Source organism: Castor canadensis, chromosome 12 (assembly GCF_047511655.1).
Source record: "Castor canadensis chromosome 12, mCasCan1.hap1v2, whole genome shotgun sequence".
Taxonomy (NCBI): Eukaryota; Metazoa; Chordata; class Mammalia; order Rodentia; family Castoridae; genus Castor; species Castor canadensis.
The window spans coordinates 60,900,919-60,914,044 of record NC_133397.1 but is presented as its reverse complement, the minus strand read 5'-3'; the positions used below and the strand labels follow the sequence as shown (position 1 = coordinate 60,914,044).

The 13,126-nt window shown below is 39.4% G+C and overlaps 1 protein-coding gene and 1 non-coding gene across 17 annotated transcripts in view; both read left to right on the top strand.

Moving 5' to 3' along the window:
* The first annotated feature begins 1,682 nt into the window (after positions 1-1,682).
* Trnag-ccc (transfer RNA glycine (anticodon CCC)) lies at positions 1,683-1,753 on the top strand. The gene has a single exon. It is a non-coding gene; the product is annotated as a tRNA-Gly (tRNA).
* A 238-nt stretch (positions 1,754-1,991) lies between these two features.
* Tia1 (TIA1 cytotoxic granule associated RNA binding protein) overlaps positions 1,992-13,126 on the top strand; it is a 32,351-nt gene continuing 21,216 nt past the window's right edge. For 5 of the 16 annotated variants that reach the window (XR_012439753.1, XM_074049910.1, XM_074049906.1 and 2 more), the window contains exon 1: positions 1,999-2,290. Coding sequence is in view for 10 of the 16 variants with exons in the window: in XM_074049906.1 (XP_073906007.1) it covers positions 2,265-2,290 (26 nt within the window). In the remaining 6 variants the exon portion in view is untranslated. Of the gene's footprint in view, positions 2,291-3,784; positions 3,889-13,126 lie in introns of all 16 variants that reach the window. The other 11 variants (XR_012439755.1, XM_074049912.1, XM_074049905.1 and 8 more) reach the window with 7 other exon arrangements.

The window sequence follows — 13,126 nt, the reverse complement described above, 5'->3', positions numbered from 1 at the left end:
AACAAAAAACCCCAAACAACAACAACAACAAAATCTACTGGGACTGGGAGGGTAGCTCAGTGGTGGTGGAATGTATTTAGTATGCCCAAAGCTCTGGGTTCAATCCCCAGTATAGGACAAACAAACAAACAAAACAGATTTGTATTCACTGAATTGAAAAATATACATGATGTAACTTTAAGTGAGAAAAGTAAGTTACAAAGTACACACTCTGGTTTTTCTTTGCTAAATAACTAAACATCCCAAGTACTTATCCATATGTGTATCCTTGTGTATATAGAGTAAGATGTAGAAGCTTGCAGACTAATCTGTTAACATTAATTACTTCAAGAGGGGAAGTATGGGGAATGTTTCCTCTTTTCTGTATATTTCTACATTGTTTTACTTGTAACAATGAGCATGTTACTACTTTTGTAATTACTGTACTACAATGCTCATGTAATGTGCATACCATGGAATTGTATTCAGCAATAAAAAGAATGAAGTGCTGTGCTGTGACATGGATGACCCTTGAAAGCATAGCACTAAGGGAAAGAAAGCAGTTTCAAGGGACCTCATATTGTATGATTCCATGTATATGAAATGCCCAGAACAGGCAAGTCTTACAGGGTCAAAAGGATTAGTGGGCTGGGGAACCAGGAGTGACTGTTAACTGTGATAATGGTGGAACACTTCTGTGAATAGACTAATAATTGCTTTCAATGAGTGACTCAAAAAACCTGTTAAAAATACTATGCACTGTTAACGTGTCTTATTCATGGAGTGGCTGAAATGGTAGCGCACCTGTACAGTAATTGTGAGGTCCTGAGTTCAAGCCCCAGTGCTGCAATAAGAAAAAGATTGACTTTTCTTTTAATTTAATTTTAAGACAAAGTCTCACTAGGCTCACTAGGTAGACAGTTTGAGCCAGGCTTAGAACTCACTATGCAACCAAGGCTGGACTTGAACTTACAATCCTCCTGTCTCAGCCTCCTGAGTGCTGGGATGGCAGGAGTGGACTACCATATTTGATATCTTTCATTGTAATTGTGAAAAATGTGCCACAGACTCTAAGGACAATTCCAAAACATGTCAGAGTCTAAAGGAACTACTTTGACGGGGACATCATGGTTTTGGACAGTAAATTCTTCTACTTTAAAAAATATTTCACATAACTTATAAAATGCAATATAAAATGCATAATGAGTAAAATAAACCCCATTTCAGAGACCTTAATTCTCTGCCCCCTAAAAAAGGACTGAAGTTTATCTGTCTTCTCACTTACTTCTACGATGCCGGTGGCCAGCTTTAAGTAGTCACTATTTCTGAAATGCTATTTAATGAACATTGAGTACACCAATAAAATAAAAAGAAAGAAAACCCAGCGTCTGGAAATATTGCTCCAGCTCTCAAAAATTTAGTTCCAACAAGGCTAGTTGTTACTGAAACGCTTTTTTAAGAAAGAAAATAAAAACTGAGATTTTTCTGTACAGAAATGTCCACTCGACCGCATTGGGATGAGAGAAGATAAATCGTTTCATATAACAACAAAAATATGTATTGTACACAGTCAGTAAATTTTTATTTTTAAGTGAATAGAATAATACATAAAATTTATCTTCATATATGAATACCACTGCTGTGGGAAGAAGCGTGTGTTTGCATTTACTCCTAATGGATTCCGGCGAGACCTCTTCCCATCGGCGCCGCTGGTGTAGTGGTATCATGCAAGATTCCCATTCTTGCGACCCGGGTTCGATTCCCGGGCGGCGCAGCTTCCGTTTTCTTAAAACAAGATAACTTGAAGAATCTTAATAAATCTTTATTGCTTCCTAAGTGCTTCCCTTCCCCCTCCTTTTTTTTTTTAATTCCCTGCACATTTCTGTTTCAGTCTATCGAAACATTCGAATGGGGAGCTGTAAGAGTACGTTTGCGCGTGCGCCACCTGAGGGTGGAAGAGCGGCTGCGCAACAAGTGAACCTATGGCTCGCGGGGCATCCTGTCGGCCGCGGGGTTGAAAGTGCGTGGTAGCTTTGCGCCTGCGCGGCCCGGATCACTCAGCTGCCTGCTTCTCGGCTCCCTGTTCGCCGCCATCTTGAATTGGGGCTTCATTGTTCGTTCTGGGCCGGGCGTTTTAGTGTCAATTGGCGCCGAAGAAGAACGCGAAGTAACCTCGGGTCAGCCGAGAAAGCCCGCTGTTTCGCAGTCATAGCTCCTCAAACGCTTTGGGAATTAGTGAAGGGCAGGGAGCTGGACGGAGAGGCGTCGCCGCGACAGCAGCAGCCATGGAGGACGAGATGCCCAAGACTCTGTGAGTCTGGAGCAGCGATGAGGGAGGCGGGATGGTGGTCGTCCCAGAGGGAGGCCTCGGCAGTGTCCCGCTCCCCAGCCTATTGTTCTCCGTGGACGCCGCGATATCGTGGTTGCTCTCCTCTTAGCACACGTGGACGCTCAGAGCCGAGACCTGACGGGCTCAGCCCAGTCGGTCCTGCCACGTTAGCCGCACGCGCGGGGCCGGACCCCGGGAGAAGACTTCGGGGAGCCCCGCACCGCCGCGCACGCCTTCCCTTTGTCCCCGCTCGCCCTCCCCCGGGAGCCCCCTTCCGTGTCACTTGGTCTCCTCCTCAAACTCATTTTCTTGTTGATAGGGTGCTTTCTTTCCCTTCCTTGATTCTCGCAGTTGCCAAGTGGAAAAAAAAAAAGCCAAATTATTTTTCTTGAACCTTTCTTTGGCTTTCCTTCCGTAGCACCCCCTGACCCTCTACCCCCCCCAAAAAATAAAACGGACACCCCAAGGATTTTGAAACTGCTTTAAAAAAATCGAAGTTCACCCACCCGGAGGAATAGACGTACTGAGGGAAGTGGGTTTAATACATTGTTACTTTAATAATCGCTTTTTACTCTTGTGATTGCCACGCTGCCCATCTAGCAGGCGGGTTTTAGAAAGCAACAGTTGATGATAATGTATTTAGTCAAGTCTGAAGGTTAGTAGTTAGTATTAAATGATCTGAGCTTGGGACATTTTCTTTGTCGCGTAGCTGCCCTCCCCCACTCCATTCTGTTTTTCAAAATATTATTGGATGAGGTGAGCCTGCCTTTGTTGCATGTCTTCAAAAAAAAAAAAAAAAAAGGAAAAGCTCGATGAGTTGGGTTTTTTGTTTTTATATCTTATTTTGTGTATTTGAAATTTACACCATGATGGTTTTGTTATGGGATACATGTAGATGGTAAATTGGTTACTGTAAATGAGACAAATTTAACATACACTTCATCTCACGTAGTTACTTTTCAGAGTTCCTGACACAGCTTTTTTGTTGTTATTCTTGGAATACTGGCAGTTTGAGAGCCTCTGTGCATTAAAAATGCAATTTTAGATTTCTCTTTGAAATTCTTTTTTGTTTTTAGTTTTTCTTTTTGAAATTATATAGGCACTGAAGTTCTGAAATGTAATTTTTCAAGTCTGCAAAATCGCAGTTTTAAGTTGATACTTTTAATGTATATGAGAAATGTAGTTGCACTTGTTTTCTTAATCATTTAAATATTTTGCTAGCTGATCTATAATCTGTTAGCTCCCTTGAAGTATCTTTTTGATGCAGCAATTATGGCATGACCTTTGTTTTTGGAAAGATTGTATCTGTAGATGAATACCCCCTAAAAAACTATGGGGCACATGAGTGTGGAAACTCTTTCCTCTTCCATCTTGGCTAGAAAAATGGTAGGTAACACATTGGGTTAAACACTGCTTATGTTTCTATAATGTCTGCATTTAAGATTCTTACATTATTTTGAAATGTTTTAATTTCAGAAACTGCCAGAAATATCTGGAACTTAACCTTTTTAGTACGTTGATTTGGGAATATCAAATAATGAAGACAACTTCAGCATTCTCAGGCCAGTCTACAAAAGCAGGTAGTTAAATAGTACTAGATTGGGGACAGGGGACTAACCATTGCAGGAGAAAAAGTGAACTTTTATTCACAAAGTTATTGGATACTTAGTGTCAGGCTCTGTTTTAAATGCTTTACATGGTCATTTAATCCCCATCACAACTCTAAGGTATAAATTACTCCATTTTGTAGCCAAGAAAAAGCTAAGCTTAGAGTTTGAGTAACTCATTCAAAATCACATACCCTTTTGTTCTTCATCCTACCACTCTACTATCCTTAGTAATTTTGTCTTATACCCCTCATTAGAACACCCCACCAAATAATTTTTTCCCTCTAAAGAAGTCCATGATCTAGAATTGCCTGTTGTCACCTCCCTAGCTTCTACCTCCCTCAACCAAAACTCCCATTCTTCTAGTCAGGCCAATCTTGATTAAATATGGGTAGGTACTAATCCCATAATCTTGATTATCGAGATATTTTATCAAGATTATCAAGATATCTTGATTAATCAAGATTTAATCTTGACTAAATATGGGTAGGTAAGAATACTTTAAAATGTTTGCTTTAATGACCCTAAGAGTCAGGGGCTTTTAATATGTTCTTAGCTTAGTGTCTGAACAGTAGTGATAAGTGAGTTTGTTTAAAAATCTGGTATAGTTGCAGAAGTGAATAAAGATTTTACTCGTTGAAAATAAAATAGCCTGTATTTTAGTATCATCTGTGTTTCTTAAATGGCATTACCTTGTTAAGTTAAAGATTGCCAGTATTCAGTTTCTTGTCCGCAATACTTTGAAAACATTGGATGACAAACTTTTCTTTTTTTTGGGACAAACTTTCTTAAAGTCTAAACTGCACGATTATATTGAGGAATGTTCAAAGTACAATTAATAAATTCAAATACTTGTAGTGAGTGGATGGGTGATATGTACATACTGTTACTCTCATGTATAAATTTGAAATTGTCCATCATGAAAAAAATAAAAATATATGTATAGTGAATCTGAATTGGCCTTGGTCACTTTAAAAAACATTCAATTTGTGAATTAAAAGCTGCACACTAAACTAGAAAAATGCAGATGAATCTTAAGATTGCTATGCAGTTATGATGTCTTTCATCTTTGCTAATATTGTAGGTTATACATTTTAAAATATCTTTAAAAGCCTGCAGCTAAATAATTGCTATATATGAGTGTGAGACTTGTCGTTTATCACCCCATGCCTATCTTTTAGTTCTGGTTGTCCACCTCACTTCTCTCCAAACATCTTTGGCCTTGCAATTTTGAAATTTGTATGATATAGCATCTCTCTTTTTTTTTTTGGTTTTTTTTTTTTTTGGATACAGGGTCTTACAGTAGTCTATTTGTTCATTTTTAACTGAAGATTAGGTTGAAGCAAGATTGACTTAAGTGAGATATTTAATTATTGGATAAATCCTTAAGTTTCCAAGTAATTATTTTTTGTTAAAACTATGCTAGAAACATTATATTTGTTCATTAGTATTTGAGATCCTGCTCCATGGCTATCACTGTTTTAGAACCAGGGAAACAAGTAAATATAATAGATCTTTAGAGATCTTACGGAAGTAGTTGTGTTAGATGGTGATAAGTAGTAAGTATTATGGGGTAAAATAATGCATTGTAGGGAGTATGATTCAGTTAATTTATAAGAGACTAGTAAGAGAAAGTCATCCTTTGATAAATAACAGAGTACAAAACTGAATTTGCTGAGGAAGGACCATTTATATGTCTGAAGGAAGAGCTCTCTAGAAAGAACTAGTGACTGCCAGGCAAGTAGCCCAGCAGAGACAGGAAGATCATGACTTCTAAGCCAGTCTGAGCAAAGGTATTTACAAGACCCTGTCAAAGCAAAAGGGTTGGAGACATAGCTCAAAGTGGTAAAACTTTGCCTACCATGCACAGGGTCTTGGGCTCAGTACCCAGTGAGACAACACACACACAAGAGGTGGGTCATGCTTGTTGAGTAGCCTGAAGAGAGTGAACATGGATGAGTAGATGTGGTTAGGTGATGGGAGACAAAGTTAGTAGGGGAGTTAGAAGATCATACAGGGCCTTAAGAGGGCTATGTATTTTACCTGAGTGGTAATGAAAACCATAGGAGGGTTTTAAGCAGAGGAGTCATATAATCTGTCTTAACCATTAAAAAGGGTAGAATCAAGCTGGTTAAGGAGCCAGTTCAAGTGAGAGACAAAATAATGGCTTGTAATGCAGTACTGGTAGAAGTAATGAGAAGTGGCTGCATTCTGGATGTTTTAAAAATCTTAACAAATGTTACCAATGGATTGAATGTGTCATGTGAGAATGACATCATCAGTAAGTGGGTTTATTCACAAATGTATAATAATAGTCATCAAAAATAGTTTTTTGCAAAATTTAAGTAAAAATGCAAGTAGTTTTGATAACATGGATGTCCCTTAGGATGTCTGCTGGTATAGTGTTAGGTGTATATTTGTTCCAGCTGGTTTATGTGTACTACCTAATAAAGATCATTTCAGCTATCCTACAATGTTTTTCTCTGGAGACAAGGTTTGACTTTGAAGCCCAAACTGGCCTCAAAATGGCAATCATCCTGCCTCAGCCTCTTGAGTGCTGGAATTACAGGTGTATGCTATCACTCCTGACTTTCTACATTTTCTTTCTTTCTTTCTTTCTTTTTTTTTTTTTTTTTTGTGGTACTGGGTTTGAACTGAGGGTCTCCACCTTGAGCCATTCCACCAGCTCGTTTTATGAAGGTTTTTTTCGAGATAGGGTCTCATGAACTGTTTGCTCAGGCTGGTTTTGAACCTTGATCCTCCTCATCTCTGTCTCTTGAGTAGCTAGGATTACAGGTGTGAGCCACTGGCACCTTGCTCTACGTTTTCTTAATTAGGAAAATACATAACTAATGTTTCATCCTGAATGTTAGTAACTCAGGAAAAATGAAGTAATTTCCTAGCAAATTGCAGCTATTGAAGTCGTTCTGAGAGAAGTACACTTAATCTCTTTAATAAATATTTATAGAACACTTGAAATATTCCAGACAGTATTCTAAGATAGTAGGTATTCAATATGAATTTTTAAACTTCCGCATACAGAATTTATCATTAATTAGAAATCTACTTTGGTCAGACCCCTCTGGCTCACACCTGTAATCCTAGCTACTCAGGAGGTAGCGATCAGGAGGATCTCAGTTCCAAGCCAACCTGGGCAAATAGTCTGCAAGACCCTATCTCGGAAAAAAAAAAAAAAAAAAAAAACCACAAAAAAGTGATGGAGTGGCTCAAAGTGTAGGCCCTGAGTTCAAGCCCCAGTACTGCAAAAAAGAAAAAAAGAAAGTTATTTAGGCTTTTCACTCATTTTCACAGGAACTTCTTAGCAGATTTTGTATTTTATTTTATTTATTTATTTATTTATTCAAAAATATATATTAAGTTGACATGCAGTTCTATCCCTGGCAGAGCTGTCATGTTTTCACTAATAGAATGGATGACTTTTCCCAAAAAAATCTCCCTTCTAAAGTATTTATTTTGAAAAGTTAAAAACCTTGCTTTTTGGGAGGCATGGATTGAGAGGATAGCAGTTCAGGGCTAGCCTGGGCAAAAAGTTCTAGAGACCTCATCTTAATCAATAAAAAGCTGGGTGTGGTGGTGTGTGTCTGTCATCTCAGCTATGTGGGAAGAGTAACTAGGATCTCAGTCCAGGACAGCCTAGCACCCTTTTTGAAAAATATCTAAAGCAAAAGGGACTGGGGACATGACTCAAGTGGTAGATGGCCTGACTAGCAAGCACAAGGTTGAGTTCAAATTTCATTCAGTACTGCCAAAGAAGAAAAAACAAATTTTAAATCAACATATTGAAGACTTGGGTGCTTTTCATGTGGAATTACCGATTGCTAATATTTAGCCAAATTTGTGCTATTTATGTGTGTTTTACTGAAGCATTTGAGTTAGTTGAAAACATCATGGGCACTTCAGGCTTAACTATTGTCTTACATTTACAGTTCTTCACATTAAAGAGAGTATAGTCATACATTATTAGTTTTGTGTGTATGTGTTTCTAGAAATGGAACCTAGGGGGTTCTGGGTAGTAAGTACATGCTCTTCCACCACATGTCCAGCTCCAGATACAATATTAAGTAATACACAATTTATATTCACATTTATCCAGTTGTCCAAAGAAGACATGCCGTGGTTTGTCCTCCAAAGGTTCATGTCCTGAAAGCTCGGTCCCTGGAATGGCAATGTTGAGAAGCTATAGACTTTCTAGCCACCAGAATTGTGGGGGTAATAAACCTCTTTTATAAAATATTTTGTTACAGAAGCACAAAACAAGACAGAGCATTTTTCACTTTATTGACTTAATAGTTAATTCCTTTCTGCTCTTGTCTTTACTTTCCAGTTCTGCAGGAGATTGGTACATGAGCTCAGAAGTGTTAAAGTAAATACCAACATGGGCTGCTTAAATCCTTGTTAACAAGAAATCATTGGAATAGCTAAAAGGATTTGGGAGGAGTGGGTAACTAGGGATTGAACTCAGCTTTATGCTTGCAAAGCAGGTACTCTACCACTTGAGCCATACCTCCAGTCCATTTTGCTGTGGTTCTCATTGGAGATGGGGTCTCACAAACTATTTGCCTGGGCTGGCTTTAAAACTTGACCCTCCGATATTAGCCTCCCAAGTAGCTAGGATTACAGGTGTGAGCCTCCAGTGCCTGGCTAAAAACATGTATTTTAATGTTATTTGAAACAGTGGGTCTGGGAGGTAGCTCAGTGGTAGAGTACTTCCCTAGCATGTGTAAGACACTGGGTCCGATACGTAGTACTACAAAAGAAAAAAAGTCTTCATTGAAAAAAAAAGAAAAGCCCAGGCTGGTGGTTCATACCTGTAATCCTAGCTACTCAGGAGGCAGAGGTCAGGAGAATCCAGGTATGAAGCCACCCTGAGCAAATAGTTCTTGAAAATAACCAATAAAAAACAGGGCTGGAGGAATAGCTCAAGTGATAGAGCACCTGCCTAGCAAGTGTGAGACCCTGAGTTCAAAACCCAGTACTGCTAAATAAAAAAATGAAGCATTTGAGCTGCAAACCAATGGCTTAGGCCTGTAATCCTACTGAAAGGCTGAGATCAGGAGGATCAAGGTTCATGACTAGCCTGGGTCAATAGTTCTTGAGACCTCATGTCCAAAATAACCAGAGCAAAATGCAGGTGTGACTCAAGCAGTAGAGTGCCTGTTTTGCAAGCCCAAAGCTTTGGGTTCAAAACCCCAGTCCCACCAAAATAAATAAAGCATTTGAGAAATAAAAGCTATAAGTGTAATGAAACTTCACATTTTAGTAGTCCAGTAGACATAACAGAGAACCTATATTAAATAGTAAGGGGAAAACTGTAATTTAAGCATGAAAGGAATTTTTTAAAAATATATTGGGCATTCAATTTGTCAGTTTGGAACTTGGCTTAGAAAATGTTTCAGGAAGAGACACAACTAGTAGCCTTATAGTCAGAGTCAAACCACAAACCATCCCAGGAAGAATACTGCTACCACATCCTCCACTGAAGACCAGATCTTACAGCTTCCACTGGCACTGGATGTGGGGCCCCTGCTAATATTTGTCACCAAAAGAGAGCTTTCATTACTCTCAGTACTGGGAATTGAACCCAGTGCTTGGAGTATGCTGTGCAAGTGCTCTACCACTTGGCCTATGCCGCCAGCCCTTATTTGGGTTTTTGGTCTCAAACTAGTATTTATTTAGCAAATAGAAAAGTTACAGCATTGTTTATAAAAATTTTAGGTAAGTATTAGTGATTATTGCTCAAAAGGAAGGGATTAGTTTATTGGGTCAGGTCCCATGTTTGCTGTTGTTTTCATGATGAACCCAAGGCCTTGTGCATGCTCTACCACTTAGCTACATTTTCTGTTCTCTCCCTCCTCCCCCCTATTTTTTTTTGAGAATGGGTCACTATATAGCCCAGACTGGCCTTGGACTGATGATTCTCTGGCCTCAGCCTGCTGAGTGCTGGGATTAGGGGCATACCCTGCCATGCCTGGCTTCCCATGTTTTTATTTGCACAAGGAAGAGAGATTTGTCATTGATTTTTTTTTTTCTTTTGTTCTGTGAGAGTGGGTCTTCCCATGTAGCTCAGGCTGGCCTTGTACTTCAGCCTCCCATAGGCAGGGATTTCAGGTATATGCTACCACACTCTGCTTCATTTCTTTAATATGAAAATGTTTATGTTACTTTTAACAGTGTTGAAGGTTAAGAGCAAGAGTGTCCTGTCATGTGTCCCTCCCCATCCACTTCCCCTGAGGTACTGGAGTTCGAACTGTTTGAACCCAGGGCCTTGTGCTTGCTAGGCAGGCACTCTACAATTTGAGCCATGCCCCTCGACCTTTTTGCTTTAATTAGGTGGTTTTTTGTTTTTGTTTTTGTTTTTGTGGTAATGGGGCTTGAATTCAGGGCCTACACCTTGAGCCACTCCACCAGCCCTTTTTTGTGAAGGATTTTTTCAAGATAGGGGTCTCACAAACTATTTGCCCAGGCTGGCTTCGAACTATGATCCTCCTGATTTCATCTGAGGAGCTAGGATTACAAGCATGAGCCACTGGCACCTGGCTTTACTTAGTTTTCAAGAAGGGTCTTGCTTTGGTGCCCCGTCTCACCTGAACTATAATCCTATTTATGCTTCTCGCAGTACCCCTAGGATGTTCGTTGTGTTCCACCTCACCCAGATTTTATTAGTGGAGGGGTTTCAAGAACTCCCTTCCACCTCCCAAGTAGCTAGGATTACGGTTGTGAGCCACTGCACCCAGCCAAGAGCAAGTTTTATGTGTAACTTCTGAAGACCAAGTAAGTGTCTAAACTGCTGTGTGCAGAGTTAGTTGGTAGAGGCTTCAGTAGCTTATAAAGTATAAAAGGCCACGTTAAGCAAATAAATGTAAAGGCAGTACAAACTATTTCTTTTTAAGCTAGTTTGTTCTTACTGCTTATCAGCTATCTTCAAATTAGGTAGCATCTCCCAGAGAATATCTCAGGAGCCAGATGTGGTGGTACATGCCTATAATCCCAGCGCTCAGGAGACTGAGGTGGGAGGATCATGAGTCCGAGGCCAGGCTAGGCAACAAAGAGACCCCCATCTCAAAAATAAATGCACAGATAAAAATTTAAAAGCAACTTTGCAAAGTGTAATTGATACAATTAAGATTTAAGCACTGTCGACATGTCACTAGATTCTCTAGCTTCAGCAAAGCAAATGCTAGAATTAAAGTTTCCGAAAAGCTACTAGTTCATTTGGATTTATGCAATTCTGGGAATTTCTCTTTCTCTCTCCCATTCCTCTTTCCCCCTTCCCCCTCCCCTTCTCCCTCCCCCTCTCCCTCTCTCTCCTGCTCCCTCTCCCTCTCCCCTCCCTCCCTATCCTGGGGGGTAGGGTCTCAGGTGCTCTTTGCCCAGGGCTGGCTTCAAACAGCAATCCTCCTGATCTCTTTCTCCTGAGGAGCTTGGATTACAGGTGTGAGCCACCAGCACCCGGCTAGCAATGTAGCTTTACTAATACTTTACCACTGAGCTATACTCCAGACCCAGGACAGTGTTTGAAGAGGTGAAGTTGTCTTACAAAATGTCCTACATCTGAATGTCCTTTTTTTGTGTGTGTGGTATGGGAGGGTTGGAACTTAGGGCTTCATGCTTGCTAGGCAGCATAATGAGGCTCTACCATTTGAGCCACTCCACCAGCCCATCTGATTATTTTTATATGTCCAATATACTAGAAACTTCCATCTAATTTTAAGATTAATTATCGTGGAGTGGTGGCAGATGCCTGTAGGCCCAGAGTTCACAAGGATCATCAGTTCAAGGCAAGCCTGGGTTAATAGTAAGACTGTCGGAAAAAAAAAACAAAAAAACAAAACTTGCTTAGATACAGATTCGGTTTTCCTGATGTGAATACTTTATAGTAGCTGGGCGCCAGTGGCTCACACCTGTAATCCTAGCTACTCAGGAGGCAGCGATCAGGAGGATCATGGTTCAAAGCCAACCCGGGCAAATAGCTTGGAAGATCCTATCTCAAAAAAAAAAAAAAAACCCATCACAAAAAAAAACAGGTGGAGTGGCTCAAGGTGAAGGCTCTGAGTTGAAGCCCCAGTACTAAAAAAAAAAAGAAAAAAGAAAAAAAAATACTTCATAGGTGATACTGTATAATTAGTATTAAATACAAACAATTACTGGCTGCCAATGGCTTGCCCCTGTAACCCTAGCTACTTGGGAGGCTGAGATGCAGAGGAATGTGGTTCAAAGCCAGCCCCAGGAAATAGACCCCCCACTTTGAAAATAACCAGAGCAAAGTGTCCTGGAGGTGTGGCTCTAGTGGTAGAGCATCTGCTTTGCAAGCGTGAAGCCCTCAGTTCAAACCCCAGTCTCACCAAAAAAGAAAATAAATACAATTTCCCATTGCCTATCTATGACATGGGTCAGAGTTCTTTAAGGAAGCTTTTTCCCTTTACAATTCACTAAGTAATGTGCATCTTGTGAATGTCCACTTTCACACCAACCTTTCACTCTGTTACTTTAGCACAAATTATGCCTGAACCAATTATCTCATTAAGACTTAATACATTGTTAATTTAATACTTTTCTTATATATGTATTAACTAACATTCTTCTGTAAAGGAGAAATTTCCCTCATTAACTAAAGCCAAGGATACCTCTCTTTTGGAGATGTACTCAAAAGGCAGAATAAATACTTAATTCTTTCCCCGTAATTTTTGATTTTTTAGACTAATAACCTTCAATATTGACATTGCTATTTGTGGTAAATGTTCCTGTTAACTTTCTTTTTTTTTTCTACATAGGCTTATTCTATCTGATCTTTAAATATTTTTGTATATCTTTACCATCTTAACCTATTCCAATGGCCTCATCATAGTAGGCACTCAATTATGTATGTGTTGAACAATAGAAAGAAGAAATTGAATTCAAACTTTGTGTACAGGGATAAATATTTATTTTTTTATTTTTATTTTCATCAAATTCTCAGAAGTGGACCTGGCAAAAGAAATGAGAAACTCCACAGTTACTGGGAGTCTGATTTCTGAATTAATAAACCTTGAACTATCACATGTTTAATCTCATTTGAAAGTCCCATTTTGAAAAGTTATTTACAGACCTTTTACATAAAGATCATCCCAATCATGTGGACTTGTAATGCAGTATTTGCTTATTTTGTCTGTTAATTACCAACTCAGATTATCTAGAATTTTTGTGTTCTCTT